This window comes from Mustela lutreola, chromosome 8 (genome assembly GCF_030435805.1).
Source record: "Mustela lutreola isolate mMusLut2 chromosome 8, mMusLut2.pri, whole genome shotgun sequence".
Taxonomy (NCBI): Eukaryota; Metazoa; Chordata; class Mammalia; order Carnivora; family Mustelidae; genus Mustela; species Mustela lutreola.
The window spans coordinates 136,529,874-136,545,329 of record NC_081297.1 but is presented as its reverse complement, the minus strand read 5'-3'; the positions used below and the strand labels follow the sequence as shown (position 1 = coordinate 136,545,329).

At 41.5% G+C, this 15,456-nt stretch overlaps 1 protein-coding gene across 2 annotated transcripts in view; it reads left to right on the top strand.

Annotated features, from left to right (window-relative positions):
• The first annotated feature begins 2,039 nt into the window (after positions 1-2,039).
• The window catches only part of CRY1 (cryptochrome circadian regulator 1), a 99,681-nt gene continuing 86,264 nt past the window's right edge, over positions 2,040-15,456 (top strand). For both annotated transcript variants that reach the window (XM_059186766.1, XM_059186765.1), the window contains exon 1: positions 2,040-3,089. In XM_059186766.1, the coding sequence (XP_059042749.1) occupies positions 2,932-3,089 (158 nt within the window). In that variant the 5' untranslated portion in view covers positions 2,040-2,931. The remainder of the gene's footprint in view (positions 3,090-15,456) is intronic.

The window sequence follows — 15,456 nt, the reverse complement described above, 5'->3', positions numbered from 1 at the left end:
AAGTCCATTCTACACAAATCGATATTCTCTCTCCATTCTAATTTCATCTGATTGCTTGAAAACAATTCTTATGTCTTTAGGCATAATCTACTTACTTTAAAACTGCCTAAAATGAAACACAAAACACTGTATTTTAAAAAATACAAGAGACCCTGGAGAACGAGGCAATCCAAGTGAGGGCACAGCTCTGTGTGCACATCCTATGCATAGAGGATGGATCCTTCAGAGTAGTAATCACCCAAGGCTCATCTCCACTGATAAAAATAACAAATATTTAATACTTTATAGTGAACAAAGGGTTTCGTATATATAACTTTAAATGCTCTTAAAAAATCAAGGAAGGGATGCTATGCCTTTTTTATGACCATAGAAGCAGGGTTAGAGAAGACTATCCAGATGTTGGCTGACTAGATGATTGAATTTACAGTATTGTTGTATTAGTTTGCTAGAGCTGCTATAACAAAGTACCACAAAATGAGTGACTTAGAACAACGGGAATTTATTCTCTCATCATTCTGGAGGCTGGAAATCTGAAATCAAAGTGTTGGGAGGGTCATGCCCCCTCTGAAGGTGCTAGGGAAGGATCTGTTCCAGGTCACTCTCCTAGGTTTGAATTGTTCTTGGCTTATGGTAGCATGATACCAATCTTCACATGGCATTCTCTTTGTCTGTGAGTCTGTCTCTGTGTCCAAATTTCTAAATTTGTAAGTACACTAGTCATATTGGATTAGGGCCCACCCTAATGACATCATCTTAACTCCATCATCTGCAAAGACCTTATTTCCAAGTAAGGGCACATTCACAGGTACTGGGGGTTATATGAATTTTAGAAGGACACAACTCAACCCGTAACAATTGCCATAACTTCCCTCCTTTTAACCTTGGTGGCAGAGAGCATTCATTCATTCACTAATTCTTGCAATGAACATTGCAATGCATATGCGTCAGGCTCTAAACTGGGTATTGATGATTCAGAAAACAAGCTGGACAGCCACCCTGTCCTTGAGAGGAAATCAGAGACACATTATTATGATAATAAACACTATTATTGAACACCCACTTCACTCTAGGAATCAAAGTAGGTACTTTTCATTTAATCTTCACCACATTATGTTAATGTTTCAGAGACACACCTGGAGAGAGGGGTGTATGTCCTAAATCTGCTCTGGATGACAGGTATTTTCACAAATTAGGTAGCACGTTCATCTGAGTCTAAAAGGATGTATAGAAATATACTAGGTAGCTCAAAGGTTGCTATGGTGAATAGCACATTCCAAAGAAGAACGTTTTATAAAGGAAAAAAAATAGCACGTTTGAAGGTTAAGAGATGTAAATTCCACCGGGGCTGAGATTTTTGTCTATTTCTCTCCTGTGCCTCGAGCACTTTGAGCAGTGCCTGGCTCATTCGGTAATCGCTTAATCAATAAAAGGGCATCACACATGTCGAAAGGAATGACCTGGCCTGATGCTTCACTGTCGCTCTACCACACTAAGGATGAGAAATCCCGGCTGACAGCTTGAAGATACATACATAGAATTAAGGAATTCCAGGTGCCTGGCACCTGCCATGCCATTATCCCTACTCCCCAGAGCGCGTCGGAGGGAGCCACACCAGGAGGGCCGGAAGAATGGCGGGGGCCGGGGGGAGCGCGAGCTCCACACACTCCAAAGTCGGGCTCTTTAGCCAAAGCTGCACTTCAGCACAGGGCTGGACTTGAAGTCTGAGGAGCTTTCTTCTCTCCTTTCAACCCATCCCGCGCTCATTCCCCGCCGAACTCCCTCGCCGACTACTGGATGGCACCCGGCTGCATCCAGGCCTTCCCGGAACGCCACAGGAGGAATCCCAGAGCGCGCTCCAGATCGCCGGCCGCGCGCTCCAGCCCGCCGGCCGCTCCCTCCTTCCCTCAGGAACGCAGCGAGAGCGCACGCGCGCCATCTCAGCCGAGCGCGCGCCCGCGAGCTCCCTGCAGCCCCGTGCTCATCCGGGTCTCAGAAAGCCTCAGCCAATAGGGGATGCTCACGGCCTCCAGAGGCGGGGCTAAGGCCTCCCTCACATGGGGCCTGCGGTCACCGGGCGAGCTTGTAGGCGACCAGTCGGCGAAGAAAAAAGGCAGAGGAAGGGAGTGTAGAGTCTTAGCGAGGGTCGACGGCTTTGAGACCAAGCAGCTGCCGCCCCCTAGGAGCGACTGCCTAGCGAGCGGATTCCTCAGTCAGAGACGCTGTAGTAAACACACTTCAGAAACGTGAGGTGCCGGGGGTCACGTGGGGAGCGCGCGCTCCAATGAGGACCCGGGGGCGGGGCCGAGGCAGCTGACGCGGCGGTGGCCGTGGAGTCACCCGGGCAGCCTCGGGACCGGTCACCGGCCGGCAACCGTCCAGCGGCCTCGACCACAGCCTCCGTGCTCACTGCTCTTCCCCGGCCCGAGAGACAGCGTGGCCGACTGTGGCTGGATCCCCTCTCATCCCTCTCGGTGGCTCGCCTCAGGCGGCCCGTTTTCGCCTCCGGGGCTGCCTCGGTGGGGCGAGGTTTCCGTGACGAACCTCCTGGGGCTGCCGGGGCCGGTCGGGGCCGTCGTGGCGGCCCGGGCTCGTGGAACGTACTCACTCCCCGGGCTCCGAGGCCCTCGGAGCGATGCGCCTCGTGCCGGCGGTTGCTGCGGGCGCCGGCTCCTAAAGGGCGTCACACCCGGACTCCGCTGACGGCAGCCTCCATTCATCTCCCAGCCGCGAGTCCCGCGCCCCTTCCTCCTCCGGCCCCCTCCTCGGATTCATTTTTTCCTTTTTTCCCCCGTCCGCCGCCCTCTCCCCTCTCCTTGGGTGTGGCGGCTCCCCTGGAAGCAGAGGTGTCGGCTATGAGCCGGCCCTTCCTTCCTTGAATTTCTCGGTGGGGGAACTGGGCGAGGACACGCCGGCCGCCGCCGCGCCCCGGGGATGGGGGTGAACGCCGTGCACTGGTTCCGAAAGGGGCTCCGGCTTCACGACAACCCCGCCCTGAAGGAGTGCATTCAGGGCGCCAACACCATCCGCTGCGTCTACATCCTCGACCCCTGGTTCGCCGGCTCCTCCAATGTGGGCATCAACAGGTGGCGGTAAGTCGGGAGTCCCGTGGGAAATGGGGATTTCGGGGCTGCATGAATCAGGACTTGACCTGCAGTCGGAGAATCCGAGAACTCAGACCTGGGACCGCGGTACTCGAGCCATTTTCAGAATTAGAGGTGCCTTGAATAGGAAACGGAATTGATTTAATAGTTCTCTGGCCCGCGAGTCCCGGCAGCCTGGACCACGTCGGCCTTCGTGTGTGAGTTAACATGCCTCTGCGCTAGTGGGAACTCTTCCCCTGCGTTCGTGGGGAATTCTTAGCGGTGGAGTGAAACACCCTCCCGGTTCTCAGTGCCCGGTGGATGGGTTGATTTTTCTTGGCCTCTTTGTGGCGTTGGAAAGGATCGCGGCTTTGCGTGTTTACGTTTGTGTGTGTCTAGGTAACTCACAGTGTGCAGAAAACCTTTCATTCAGTACAGGCGCCTCCACATCCACTTTTCTTCCACCTCGGGGTTGCCTAGGAAAAGCAAGTGAAACATCTGTTTTCTCTTTGCTCAGCTCTTCCTCTCAACTCCTCCTTGTGGCTGACTAGAGAAAATACAGTTTTTCTTTCTAGGCAAAGTATAAAGCCTTCTAGGGATCAGAGCACTGAAAAAATTTTGGAGAAGCTTTATGATCTTTTCCTGAAATCCCAGGCTAGATGATTATTAGGCCCCCTGGTGGAAATGAAAGCATTTGTTTAACAGATAGCTTATTGATCACTGCTGTATACCAGGCACTGCTTTTAACACCAGAGATAGCGCAGTGAATGAAACAAAAATTCTTAGCCTTTTCCAGCAACATGTTCCAGAAAGTCAGATATATAGGAGTTGCTGGTGATAAAAGGTGTAGAGAAATACAGAGCAGCGATAGGGGATATAGAATACAATACAGTGGAGGTGGGATTATCCTTGCAGTTTTTGTTTTGTTTAATTTTTAAAGATTTTTATTTGAGAGAGTGAGAGTGAGCGAGCAGGAGCCTGGGGCAGGAGCAGAGAGAGAAGCAGACTCCCCACTGAGCAGGGAGCCCAACTTGGGGCTCCATACCAGGACCCCAAGATCATGACCTGAGCTGAATGCAGCTCAACAGACTGAGCCACCTAGGTGCCCCTCCTTGCAGTTTTAAATATGGTGATTGGGGAAAACTCAGAGAAGGTAGCAGTTGAACAAACTGATGAAACAGGTAATGGATTGCGGATACCTTAGGGAAAAGGCATTTCAGGCTGGGGGAATAGTGAGGGAAAAGGCAGGGAAGTGGAAATGAGTTTAACCTTTGGAAGAAACAGCAAAAGTAATATAAAAGGAGCAAAATAGTGGTGATAGTAGGTGAGGCCAGAGATACAACAGAGCCAGACTGAAAAGAGATAAATATAAGGCAGTTGTCAAGATCTGGGCTTTTATTCAGAGCAAAGATGGAATGATTGCAGGATTATAAACAGAGGAGTGGTGTAATCTCTGATCACAGTTCTGGATTGGGAGGAGAAGGTGGATAAGAAAGAGGAGGCTGTTGCATTCTTCCAGGTGAGAGATGGTAGTGGCTTGTACCACAGTGATAGTGGTGGATGTAGTGAGAAATAGTAAATTCTGAGTATATTTTGAAGGAAGAATCCATAATGTTGGGTTCCTGGGTGGCTCAGGTTAAACGACTGCCTTCGGCTCAGGTCATGATCTTGGAGTCCTAGGATCCAGTCCCGCATCATCATCAGGCTTCCTGCTCAGCAGGGAGTCTGCCTCTCCCTCTGACCCTACCCCCTCTCGTGTGGTCTCTTTTGGCAGACTGTATATGTGTATTAGAGAAAGAAAAGGAATTATGAATTATTTCATAATTGTTGGTTTGGGGAACTAGGCTAAAGCTGCACATGGCAAAGAAAGTGAAGTCATTTGCAGAAGCCAATGAGAGGGTGATTGGGATTCTCTTTTGGACTCATTGAGTTTGAAATGTTTATTGTACATCCAAGTAGAGATGGCTGTTTGACAGTTGGATATATCAGGAGTTCAGGAGAGAGCTCCCGATAGGAGGTATAAATTGGAGAGTCATCAGTTTGTAGATAATATTTAAAGCCATTTATTCATTCATCCTTTCGTTGAACAAATATTTGTCATGCATCTACTACATGCCAGGCATTGTTTTAGGTTCAGGACATTCAGCATTAACAAAAATAGCTAAAAAAAAAATCCCTATCCTGTTAAATTTTAGTGGAGTCATGAGACTTTGTGAGAACATAAGGAAGTGGGTGTAGATAGAAAACAGAGCAGGTCCAAGGACAGTTATTATTACTATATTATTTTAGGATATACTAGGATACTCTAATGTGTAGAAATTGTGGAGCTGTGGAAGAATTAGCACAGGAGATTGAGAAGGAGTATCTAGTAATATGAGAAGAAAACCCAGAGGAATATGGCGTCTTAGAGGCGAAGTAAAGAAAGTATTTCCAAGAGTGTGCTTTATCTATGTCAGGTGTTGCTGATAGGTCAAGTGAGATGAGGACTAAAAATTAAGAATCTTATTTAGGATTTTGAGGTCATTTATAGTCTTGACTGGAGTGGTTTTGGTAGAGTCAGAGGCGGAGCCTTTCTGGAATGGCGAAGAGGCTGAGAGGAGAGAATTTGGGGGACAACTTCTACAGATAGCTCTTTTAGGGAGTTTTGATAGAAGGGGATCAGAAAAATGATGAGGGGCCTGGATTGGAATGTGAACTCAAGAGAGGATTTTTTTTTTTCAAGATTGGCAAGATTACAGAATGTTTGTATGTTGATAGGAATGATACAGCAACTGTATATTGAAAGCACTCAGCAGAATTGATGTCATTAACATTGATTCTGGGAAAAGATACATGTAATATATTTTAATGTATTAATAAATATCTTAAAATAATATAGTAATAATAACTTTTTCATAAAACTGTTAAAGAGGATTAGGTTAGGTAACAAATGTAAAATGCTTAAAATATGACTGTTAAGTGTTTTTTTTATTTGCTACCAAATTGAAAACCCTAGGTGAATAATATCTAATTACATGTTTTTGGTCAGTTTCTTCTAGAGTATTTGATACATTTATAAAATCTAGACTATAAGCTTCTGTAGGATAGGGGTTATATGATATCTTTATATACCCAGCAGCTCACATTGTCAAATGAGTGAAATAAAGCTTGTAGGCACAGTAGGAGTAATCCCATATTTTCCTTTTTTTAATTCCCATATTTTCCTTTTTAAAATATTATTTTTAACTACTAAGCATTGCCCTCTCTGAAAGATGGATAAAGATATCAATAATAAATAGAGAGACTTTTTTCTTTTACTAAAGACTAAGTTATAAAAATTATTTAGTCTGTTTTTATAGCACTGAATTCCATGCTTTTTATATAGTTGTAGATCAGTTGCTGTTCATTGTATGAGATGACATCCAGAAGAAGTTATTTTATACTTAAAAAACTTTATTCATTTCCTTATTGACCATAGGATAATGTGCAGTCTCCTTAGTTGGCATTCAGGCTATCTTGTGGATTTCTACCTTCTTACCTTCATGCCATTTCCTTTAGTTAACAGAATTTCCTAGATTTTTGGATTAGATTTAACGAAGTTTATTTTACGTAAGTAAATTAACAAAACTACCTTTTTTTGTTTTTTGCTTTTGTTTTTTTTAAGTAGGCTCCATGCCCAGCATGAAGCACAGTGCAGGGCTTGAGCTCACAACCCTGAGATCAAGATCTGAGCTGAGATCAAGAGTCAGACACCCAACCAACTGAGCCACCCAGGCACTCCCCAAAATTACCTTTCAACACTGCCATCATTTCATTTAAAAAGGATGCTTTAACATTTAAAAAAAGAAATTCCGAAGGACATTTTTGGAGAATAAAGGACAGTCCTTTGACATGAATAAATTAAGCTTTATGAAAATTCACTTTGCCTTTTCAGTGAAAGTATTGTCTTGAAGATGTCACATTTGGGATTGAATGATTCAAAATGTTTCAGTTCTGGCTCAGTTGGTAGAGCATGCCACTCTTGATCTCAAGGTTGTGAGTTCAAGCCCCACTTTGGGGGTGGAGCCTACTTAAGAAAGAAATTTCATTTCTATCCCTTACTTATCTATTATTAAAATTATACCACACAAAAACTTATATATGAATGTTAATAGGACTATTCTTTTAATAATTTACTGTTATTCATAATAGTGAAAGGGTAGAAACAACCCGAATGGCCATCTACTGATGAATGGTTAAAATATGTTATATCCATACAATGGAGTAATATTCAATCATAAAAAGAAATGAAGTACTGATACAACATGGATTAACCTTAAAAACATGCTATTTGAAGAAGCCAGTCTCAAAATTTCACAGATGATTTGATTATATTTCTATGAAATGTCTAGAATAGGCAAATATGTAGAGACAGAAAGTAGATTGGTGGCTTCTTAGGGCTGACTGGGTAGTTAGGAGGTGGTAGCTAAGGGGCATAGGGTTTCTTTTTGAGGTGATGAAACTGTTCTAGAAGGTGATGGTTGTACAACTCTTTGAATAGACTAAAAAAAAGAATTCTACAGTTAAAAATCTACCCACCCCTTTAAGGTCCAGTCCACATGCTGCCTTTTCCATAATAAATTTTTTATCATGTTGTCTGGATTTCATAGTCTTGTGAACTCTTTTTTTTTTTTTTTTTTTTTTTTTTTTTTTTTAAGATTTTATTTATTAATTTGACAGAGAGAAATCACAAGTAGACGGAGAGGCAGCCAGAGAGAGAGAGAGAGAGAGAGGGAAGCAGGCTCTCTGCCAAGCAGAGAGCCCGATGCGGGACTCGATCCCAGGACTCTGAGATCATGACCTGAGCCGAAGGCAGCGGCTTAACCCACTGAGCCACCCAGGCGCCCCAAGTCTTGTGAACTCTTACGTCATTTTTTGGTATTGCTTCCTATATCACCGTTAAATACCATTAAAAAGAAGTAAATATTTCTTTAATTTGTAAATATTGATATAGTCCTTGTATATTCATTTCTCCTTCATTTAACAGATTGCAATTCTTTTTCCTGAAGAGAAGGTACCATTTCATTCAAACACAAATTTATTTTTCGTTCATATTTTTGGCAGGCACTATTTTGTTACTGGAGATACAACAGTGAATAAGAGAAGGCCCCTCCCCTTGAGATCCTTCTAGTCTAGGAGGACAAACAGGCAATAAAACAAATAGAATATGTCAGGTGGTGGTAAGTATAATGAAGGGAAATAAAGCAGAGTGTGAGAACAGAGACCTAAAGAAAGAGAGGTGACAAGGCTGTACAGATATTTGGGGAAAGAGCTCTCTCTGTGTTAACAGTGTCCTGTGCAAGTAGATATTTGATAAATATTCTTAAAATTTTTTTTGTTAAGTCTAGCATTTAGGAATGTGATAGTTACTTCATTTAACTTTGATGCTAATGTGTATCTTAAACTCGTAATTCAGAGAAATAATTTTTAGTGAAGAAATTATTTTTGACATTTAAACTTCAATGTGTTTAAAACACAGTTGACATTATCACATGTAGATTCTCTTAATTTTTAGTAACCAAATCTATAAATGTACCTACATCCTTACCCATTCTTTCCTTCTATAGTCTGATTTCAGTAGAAGAGATATTGCTTTCCTTATTCAAAACCAGTGTTTTCAGCTATACCCCATTTTAAACTCATGTTTTTAACAGCTTTATTGGGGTATAGTTGACAAAAATTGTATATATTCAAGGTGTGCTGCATGATGTTTTCTCACACACACACACAGTCACTCTCATTTTGATGATTTATTCTCTTATCCTTTCTTTAACCTCTTTTTGGTTTATTCCAGTCAGCACTTAAACATGCACAAGTCCCAGTTCTATAAGAACAAGAAAACCAACAGGGGAAGAAAACCTACCCTTGAGTATGTTCTTCTCCTGTAACTCTGTTTCTCAATTTATTTATATAGCCAGACTTAATGAATAAGATGTCTAATATTGGCTGATTTCATTTTTTAATCTTCTACTTACCCTTCTTCAATCCACTCCTAGTCTGGGTTCCACTGCATCTACTTCACCAAGACAGTATTCATCCAAAGGATACTTTTAAATTTTTCATTCCTTGACTTTTTACCATGTTTGACACTTTTGACCATACTTTCCTCTTCTTCCCCTTGCATTGGTTAGAGGGCCCTCCTCTTGTTTTTGTTTTTTTGTTTGTTTGTTTGTTTTTTCTGCCAAGCTATTAGTGTTCTTCCTTTACTTCTCTTTTTCTGTTCAGCTCTTAAATGCCCCTCAGGTCTCTGATCACCCTTTTTTTCATTTTACATAATTCCTAGGCAGTCTTATCTCTTCAGAAAGTCAGTTAGCATCTGTTTGCTCAGAATTCAAATCAGCATTTTCAGCTCATATCTCTCTCCTGATCCCCAGATATGCATCCATTATATATAGATTCCCTGTCTATTTGAATGTATTATAGGGTCACCTGGGTGGCTCAGTCATTAAGTGACTGCCATTGGCTCAGGTCATGATCCCAGGGTCCTGGGATCCCACATTAGGCTCCCTGTTCAGTGGGGAGCCTGCTTCTGCTCCTACTTCTCCTGCCTATGTTTCCTCTCTCACTGTGTCTCTCTCTGTCAAATAGTTAAATAAAAATCTTTTTAAAATGTGTGTATTATATTACCTTAAACTCACCTTGTTCAAAACAGAGATCATTGGGGCACCTAGGTGGCTAAGTTGGTTAAGTATCTGAGTCTTTTGGCTCAGGTCATGATCTCAGGGTTGTGAGTTGAAGCCCTGTGTCAGGCCCCATGCTGGGTGTGAGGAGATTTTATTCTCTCCCTCCTCCTCTGGCCCACCCCCAACCCCCTCTCTAAAAAAATTAAAAACCACAAAGATCATCTTCTCTGTTATCTCTATCTCAACAACAAAGGACTTTTCCTGTGTGTCCTATCTTCATAAATAATAACACCATTTGACCAGTTGCTCAATTATATATTCATTTAACAAATGCTGAGTTTATACTGTGTGCCAACCACTTTGTTAATTTCTATGGCTAAATGGAAGTCAGATAATTTCTCTGCCCTCAGAAGGTTTACAGTATAAAGAGGGATTTATTCAGAAAAAAATAACCACAGAAGTATATTCTTCTGTCTCCATTGTCAGTTTAGCCCATACCACCATCCTTTTGGCTAGATTATTTGAGTAGTTTATGAACCATTGTCCCCCTTGCCCTTCTCTAATTCATTCTGTATACAGCAACCAGAGTGATCCCTTGAAATTGCTTATCTGTTCATGTCCTTTACTCTTTTAAATCCTTCACTGACATTTGTTTTTCTTGGGTTAAAGTTCAAAAGCTGTAGCATAGTTTAAAATCCATGTGTAATCTAGTCCTTTGCTTCTTTTTCTAGCCTTAGAGGATTTCTTCACTGAGGCTTGAAGTATGAGATGAATCTTAATAAACACAGAATAGAGGGAAGGAATTCCATCGAGGATGAGGGGCGAAAGTTTTCAGGCTAAGGAAATACCATGAGGGAAGGCACAGTATTCTGATACTGGTATAGATGTTGGTGTAACTGAGTAATATGGCGCGTGAAAAGACAAGAGGTATTGTTTAGTACTCTGGATGGTTTTGCCCGACTCAAACAGGCTTAAGCAGAAAGAGAGTTTATTGGTAAATATAATTGACCAGTCCAAGGGAACGTGGCTCCAGACAGGAGTTAGTGCTGGAGCTCAGAAGATGTTACCAGGATCAAATTTCCCTCTTTGCATCTCCAAACTTCACTCATTCTGGGTTGGCATCTCGGGCTTTCCTCTGGTGGTGAAATATAACAATGGTAGTTAAGGTAGTAAAAAGCATATGCCTCTGCCCCAGAAGTCTCAGCAAAAGTCTGTGGTACTTCAGTGGCTCTGTTTGGACCAATTTATGAACCAGTCATTGTGAGCATCAATGTGAGCTGTTGTTGTGTGCCTCATGGGTGGAATCAACTCATTTGGACTGAAGTAACTGAAATAGAATGAGTAGAAAGTAGGTAGATGCCCTAAGAGAGCAGATGCCTATTATGTAAGAACTCAGATCAGAAGATGGGACCAAGTCAGAAAAACTTGGACTCCTGTTTGAGGAAGTATGCTTTGGCAGTTGAGTGAATGATAGAGGAAAGAGATAGTAGAGCAGTATGGAGGCTTTATCAATAGTCCACTGAAAGATAATATAGGCCTTAATTAGGGAAAAGTCTGTGAGGAAGGGGAACATGCAAGAGAGTGATTATAAAGGTGCACCGGACAGTTTAGGTGACTGTCAAAAAGGCAGTTTCAGAGAGGCAGTAGAGTGCAAGATTCACATGCTTTGTGCCTCTTTGACAATTAACTATTAAGTTAGGGAACACAGGAATATACCATATTTAGATGAGGAAAGAATGAGTTTTGTCCAGGTCATTGCTGAATCTGAGGTACTGCAAAGATATCAACATGGGAAATGGAGAAAATAGAAGTTCAAGTTTAGGGATTATAGACATTAGAACTGGATATGGGAATAATTCATATATAATTAATAGGTGAAGCACGACTGGTGATACTGGGTAGCGTAAGATGCATCAAAATCTTGGTGGTTACTATATTTAAGATGAATAGAAACTGGTGAAGAGGACTGAAGAGAGATAGAAAGAAGAGCCAGGTGAGTATCATGGAAACCAAAAGTGGCAAGAATTTTTCTTCATTGTGCTGAAGATGGCAGATTAGGATGAATTCTGACAGTTATGTGGGAAGAATACTCAGTGACTTGGAAACAGATGGAAGAAATGACTGCATGTCATGAATGCTGAGTGGTAGACCCTCTGGGATATAAAGGTCCCTCCAGCAATTACATTATTCTAATTTAGGGATGTGTTCTTTTGTTCTTGATTGACTAGACTGCTTTACAACTCTGTAGCAAAGTGTAGATAAAAGTTGTGGTGCTGGACAGTCAGAATGGCTAAAATTAACAACTCAGGTGAGGATTTGGAGAAAGAAGAACCCTCTTACACTGTTGGTGGAAATGCAGACTGGTACAACTCCTCTGGAAAACAGTATGGAAGTTCCTCTAAGAGTTAAAAATAGGGCTACTGTACAACCCAGCAATTGCACGACTAGGTATTTATCCAAAGGATACAAACATAGTGATTCAAAGGGACACATGCACCCCTATATTCATAGCAGCAATGTCCATAATAACCAAAATATGGAAAGAACCCAGATGTCCATCAATAGATGAGTGGATAAAGAAGATGTGGTGTATATATACAATGGAATATTATGCAGCCATTCAAAAACCAAAATCTTGACATTTGCAATGACATGGATGGAACACATACACATATACACACAGTGGAATATTACTCAGCCATCAAAAAGAATGAAATCTTGCCATTTGCAATGATGTGGATGGAACTAGAGGGTATGATGCTAAGCAAAATAAGTCAGAGAAAGAAAAATATGATTCCATTCTTATGTGGAATTTAAGAAACAAAACTGGTGAACATAGGGGAAGGGGAGGAAGAATAAAATCAGATGAAATCAGAGAGAGACACAAACCATAAGAAACTCATAACTATAGGAAACGAAATGTGGTTTGTTAGAGGGGAGTTAGGTGGGGGGGTGGGGTAATTGGCGATGGGCATTAAGGAAGGCGCTTGATAACTTGGGTGTTATATGCAAGTGATGAATCACTAAATTCTACCTCTGGGGGAAGGAAATTTACGGTGCTGGGAAAATTGAACAACTACATGAAAAGGAATGAAACTGGACTACTTTTGTACACTATGCACAAAAATAAACTCAAAATGGATTTAAGACCTAACTGTGAGTGAAACTGTAAGATACCTGGCAACAGACAGTAATTTCTTTGACATCAGCAATAGAAACATTTTTCTAAATGTGTCTTCAGGCAGGAGAAAAAAAGCAAAATTAAACTATTGGGACTACACCAAAATAAAAAGCTTTTTGTGGGGCACCTGGGTGATTCAGTGGGTTAAACCTCTGCCTTTGACTCAAGTCATGATCTCAGGGTCCTGGGATTGAGTCCTGCATTGGGCTCTCTGCTCAGGGAGCCTACTTCCCCCTCTCCCTCTGCCTGTCTCTCTGCCTACTTGTGATCTCTCTCTCTCTCTTTCTCTCTCTCTCTGCCAAATACATAAATAAAATCTTTTAAAAAGGATAAAAATAAAAAATAAAAAGCTTTTGCACGGTGATGGAAACTATAAGCAAAACAAAAAGGCAGTTTGTGAAAGAAGATATTTGCAGGTGATATATCTGATAAAGAGTTAATATCCAAAATATATGAAGAATTTGCACACTCGACACTCAACAAACAATTCAATTAAAAAAAATGGTCAGAGGACCTGAATAGGCAGTTTTCTAAAGAAGACATACAGATGGCCAACAGGTACATGAGAAGATGCTCAACATCACTCATCATCAGGGAAATGCAAATCAAAACCACAATGTGATATCACCTCACACCTGTCAGAAAGTCTAAAATTCAAAACACAAGAAGCAAGTGTTGGTGACGGTGTGGAGAGAAAGGAACCCTTGTGCACTATTGGTTGGAATGCAAATTGGTGCAGCCACTGTGGAAAACAGTATGGAGATTCTTCAAAAACTATATGATCCAGTAATTCCACTACTGGTTATTTACCCAAAGAAAATGAAAACATTCATTCAGGGAGATGTGTGTACCTCTGTGTTTGTTGCAGGATTATTTGCAGTAGCCAAGACATGAAGCAACCCATGTGTCCATTGATAAGATAAATGGATAAAAGAGATGTGGTACACACACACAGACACACACGCACAGTGGAATTTTACTCAGCCATAAAAAATAATGAAATCTTGCCATTTGTAACAATATGGATGGACCTAGAAAGTATAATGCTAAGTGAAATAAGTCAGTCAGAGGCAGAAAAATACCATACGATTTTACTCATATGTGGAATTTAAGAAATGAACAAAGGAAAAAGAGTCCAACAAAAAAAGTAGACTTGTGTGCCTGGGTGGCTCAGTTGGTTGAGCAGCTGCTTTTGGCTCAGTTCATGGTCCGAGAGTCTCAGGATTGAGTCCCACATCAGCCTCCCAGCTCCGCAGGGAGTCCGCTTCTTCCTCTGACCTTCTTCCCACGTATGCTCTCCCTCTCTCTGAAATAAATAAATAAAATCTCAAAAAAAAACACCCCAAAACAGACTCAGTTACAGAGAACAAATTGTTGCTTGCCAGAGGGAGGTGGGTGTAGAGGTGGGTGAAATAGACAAAGGGAATTAAGAGTACACTTATGTTCATGAGCACTGAGAAATTTATAGGATTGTTGAATCATTACATTGTACACCTGAAACTGATATAACACTGTATGTTTAATTAGACTTGAAATAATTTTTTTTAAAGTTTAGATTTAAAAACTGGTGACAGAACAAATGTTTCCTGTCCATACCAATGTAAATTATTCCTGTTCATGTCATGCAAATGAATTTTGTAGCATGAGCATTGTAAAACTCTGTATGTACAATTCTTATTTGAACCAATTTTAACATTTTACTGGTTCCTTTATTATAATGAATTAAATAAAATCTCTGCCATATATGCATTTAATATTTTTATGAGAATCATGGTTTTACTGTTTTAGAAATTATACTTTAATTGTTATAAAAGTCTTTGGTAAGCTTTGAATGAGTAGCTTCAATGACATTTTAAGATCAGAAATCAGATTATATAGGGGGTTACTGATTTTGTGAGTGTCACTGGTGTGGAAGAGGAGGGCAGTGATTGAGGGATTGGTGAAGAGAGTTTTTATGGGAGAGGTGAGACATAAGTTGGTTGCACAGATTCCGAACTGGCTGAAGAAAGTGGATTTTGGGCACATCACCAGACTTACAGTCAAGACAGGATAATAAATAGGAAATATATAGATGAAGTGAGGCCCCAATGTAGAGTTCTTTGAATGACAGACTAAAGTGAGTTTAAAATATCTGGCTCTCTAGATTCTAATCCCTACTCTCCTACTGGGTAGCAGTGGTACTGGTTTTGGGTAGGTCACTTACCCTTCATTTTATTCATTTAGGAAACATTCATTAAGAGCCTGTTTTACGGGGTGCCTGGGTGGCTCAGTGGGTTAAAGCCTTTGCCTTCGGCTCAGGTCATGGTCTCAGGGTCCTGGGATCGAGCCCCACATCGGGCTCTCTGCTCGACAGAGAGCCTGCTTCCTCCTCTCTCTGCATGCCTCTCTGCCTACTTGTGATCTCTGTCAAATAAATAAAATCTTAAAAAAAAAAAAAGAGCCTGTTTTACAGAGCACTGGGGATACAAAGATGAAAGTCAAGGTTGAAGCTTTCATACCATTAAAGGACAAATGATTAGAATATAGAATGTTAAATAGGACCTCTGTAGAAATA